General features: G+C 40.1%; 1 protein-coding gene across 1 annotated transcript; it reads right to left on the minus strand.

Moving 5' to 3' along the window:
* Positions 1–319: 319 nt before the first annotated feature.
* Positions 320–2,656, minus strand: LOC148023208 (uncharacterized). The gene is made up of 2 exons (XM_087695192.1): positions 2,147–2,656; positions 320–820 (listed from the first exon to the last, which is right to left on the minus strand). Exons 1-2 carry the CDS (start codon positions 2,532–2,534, stop codon positions 510–512), a joined length of 699 nt encoding a protein of 232 aa, XP_087551318.1. The 5' UTR covers positions 2,535–2,656; the 3' UTR covers positions 320–509.
* Positions 2,657–3,389: the final 733 nt, after the last annotated feature.

Below are 3,389 nucleotides of genomic sequence, written 5' to 3' on the forward strand. Positions count from 1 at the left end.
CTCATGTCTCACCAATTGTTTGACAAATTTCAACTCTTAGAAACAAAAGAAAGTACCATGCAATCCTTTTGGGCCTATTTGGTTTTTGTTTTTGTTTTTTTTTTTTAGGGGGGGGGGGGGGGGGGCGAGGGGGGGAGGAGGAGAGGGTGGGAAATCACTCAAAAAAAGCACATGTTTTGTTCACATGTTAAATAGAAAAACAGTGTACATTTTACTCATTAAAAGGTGAAATATAAGGGGTCTTGAAAGCTTGCAATAATACAACATGAAATAGGATCTCCAATGTAGCAAAGCATATGAGCATGCACGACAACAACCAATATGACTCCTCAATAAGTCAACTAAGTCAATTGTAGTAGTTTACACCATATCAGCATACCTTTAATATTAGTAATAAGCATCCTCAAAGTTCAGCTACAATTGTAAAGGAATACATTCAAAGCTTCAAAAGAGCATGTTAGTACTCTTTTGATTCTATTTTCTTGCATATATCAATATTGTGATTTTTTTTAGACTTTCTTCAACTCCCACATCATGCTTCCATTTTCTTTATTGTACTCAAAGCGGAAGACCATCGAAATATGAGTTGGAAGGATGAACCCTGTCATATTTACTCTATACTTATTGTAGCCTGATGGCAATTCTTGATCATTCCCTCCAAAGCATACATACTTTGCAAGTTGACTCTTTGGAATTGGTAAAATCTCATTCTCTCTTGCATATTTTGCAATGAATGTACGATCATGCTTCTCAGAAGGTTCTATGTGAGCTAGATATAGGCGGCCCTTTTTCTCATCCCATGCGAACACAAAACAACAACCTGAAATAAAACAAAAACTTACATGAATGGAAAAAATGTAATGTTTTTGGCCAAATAACGTTGTATATTTTTCTTTATGGGAGAAAAGCACGTTTCCCTTAGTTTTTCCTAAGGTAATTAATGTTATGGACTTTGCATAGGAAAGATACCCATGGCTACCTTCCGAATGAGAACTATACTAGGGATACCCATGGCTACCTTCCGAATGAGAACTATACTGGGGAATGTTTTCTAAAACTTAGTGTATTTTGTACCTTTAGAAACAAAGAGGGTTGTAGAAGAAACAATGCTGTAATAGTTTCCTATCAAGGATATGTGAGAATATAATATTTTAATCCATCACATTTAAAAAGCAAAGATGTTATGCAGATAATAGCTAAATTTGGATGAATTTCCACTTTGTGATAAAGCAAAATTTAGGCAAACTTCCACTACCATGACCACTTTGTGGATTAGGACAACTGAGAGGGGGTAGCACAAATGTAGCTAAGGGTGGGCGAGGTAGGAATTGCTAGCTTGGATGGGGACTGTTTGTGAGTACAGCACACATAGATGCATGCTCTACTGCAAGGCTTAATTAGACACTACACATGCTTTTTGAATAGCTAAACTTCGTGCATATTCACACGATCAACTTATAAGGTGCTCTAATTTGGCCTTCAATTTTGCAACCGCATGTGTGGCATTTATAGGAAATTGTCATTGAGTATTTCTTCCAGGCAAGATTTTCAAAAAACCAATTGAAATTGAAGCTCGTCTTTGTGAAATGTGGCTTTTTTTTTTGGGCATTTTAGTCATAGGACTAGCTATTTTCCCCCTGAAAACCGGCCTCTTCTTGTTTCCATTGGATAGGAAAAAAGTTTGTTGTGAGCACTAAGGCAAGCATTTTGAGAAAATGTGAGTATACGCAGTACAAGAAGGCGCACTTCAACTAGAAGCCATTGGGGTGCTTATATGGCACCGACCACCAGTTGGATAAGCTAGTGATGTTTAATGTTCATGAAAAACCGAGTTTTAATGTAAAGAGAATTGCAAAAATGTTGAAAAGCCCTTCAAATTGCTTTAAGGAAGAAGGTTTAAAACCCTACTAGACTTTTCGAAAATTTTTAATTGTAAAAATGACAAACATATGCAATTTAACTTAAAAAATATTTTTCGAAAATTTCGAGTTAAAGGTTTTTGTGTATGTTATATCAAAAAGGTTTTTCATAAGCAGTGGTGATGTTGAGAAATACCGGAGAGGAAAGAGAGGAAAACCCTAAATTCCAACTTGGACTAGAAATATTGCGCCAAGTGGCTAATTAACGGGAGAGTTATTATACGTGCCTGTTAATTTCATGGTGCAGATGAAAGGTGGCTGGGGCTGCGCGAGGTCCACCATAGCTAGACTGTCTTCGGGGATCTTGTCTTTGTTGGCGATGACGCGATCCACAGACACCAGCGGCACAAACCATACCTTGATGGGCACCTCGGATGGTGTGTCTTGGAAGCTCACGATGTCGCCGGGCCCCGGATTGAAGAGGCCTGCCCAGTAATCTCTCACCTTAGCCTGGGGCTCCTTATCCACCACTGTGCGGAAGCCCTTCTCCTTGATGTAGTAAGCCACAGCGTGCGCTTTCTCGCCTTTGGTCTTCTCGTCTATGCTCGAACTGCCTATCTCCGTTATCGCCTGCAAGGCCTCCTTCGCGCTGCTGACTTGGGTGGTGGGCGCCATATCGGAAGGCAAGAAGCTGCTGGGGTGTGGGGACTTCTTACGCCTGCTTATGCTTTGCAGCTGGCACTCACCTCCTTGAACATGCGACGAGAATGGTGCCTGTATATATACACTTTGAGAGAGAGAGAGAGAGAGAGAGAGAGAGAGAGAGAGAGAGAGAATTTGACATGTATTAAGTCGTCGGTTGCATGGCTGTTACGCATAAAAAATAAATCTCTACAGCTCAGGGCTCACCATCAAACAGATAAAACCTCGACGCGTCTATCTGGCTGCCTTTAATTCTCGTAGTTCCGCGAGAGAGAGAGAGAGAGAGAGAGAGAAAGAGAGAGAGAGAGAGAGAGAGAGAGAGGTCCATGTTTAGCTCACACAAAACCGTCCTTTAATGTATATTTTCCAGGCAAGATTTTCAAAAAAATGATTGAAATTGAAGCTCCTCTTGATGAAAACCGGCTATTTTTTTAGCATTTTAGTTATAAAACCGACTACTTTCCTCCCAAAATCGATTGAGGTTAAGCCTGGTCCTTTTTTCCATTGGATGAAAAAAAAGTTTTTCATGACCACTGTTTTAGATGTGAATAGATTTGTGCCATAGGGGATGTAGGACGCAAGAATCAAACTCACACATCTGTAGAACTCAACCCACACACAATCCACTATGCCCTGTAGGCTGCTGGTTGCCCAAAGAAGCCCATGTTTGTATTGGTGGAGATGGAAAATCACTATGAATGAACAATGTATGGTACTGTTTTTGCAAAATTGTCACTAACTTAAGGTGGGTTGCATTTTGCTTCTAGGGGTGTCACTTCACTAGTCCATTTATGCTAGTAGCTTCTCGAATCAACCAACGTTGAGAAA

The sequence above is a fragment of the Lygodium microphyllum genome, chromosome 16 (assembly GCF_053477565.2).
Source record: "Lygodium microphyllum isolate KBCC chromosome 16, Lygodium_microphyllum_v1.1.10, whole genome shotgun sequence".
NCBI classification, from domain to species: Eukaryota; Viridiplantae; Streptophyta; class Polypodiopsida; order Schizaeales; family Lygodiaceae; genus Lygodium; species Lygodium microphyllum.

Coding starts and splice junctions, on each gene's coding strand:
- LOC148023208 (XM_087695192.1), bottom strand. CDS start 2,534: ATGGCGCCCACCACCCAAGTCAGCAGCGCGAAGGAGGCCTTGCAGGCG. Junction 821..2,146: donor CTGCACCATGAAATTAACAG/GCACGTATAATA, acceptor GTTTTATTTCAG/GTTGTTGTTTTGTGTTCGCA.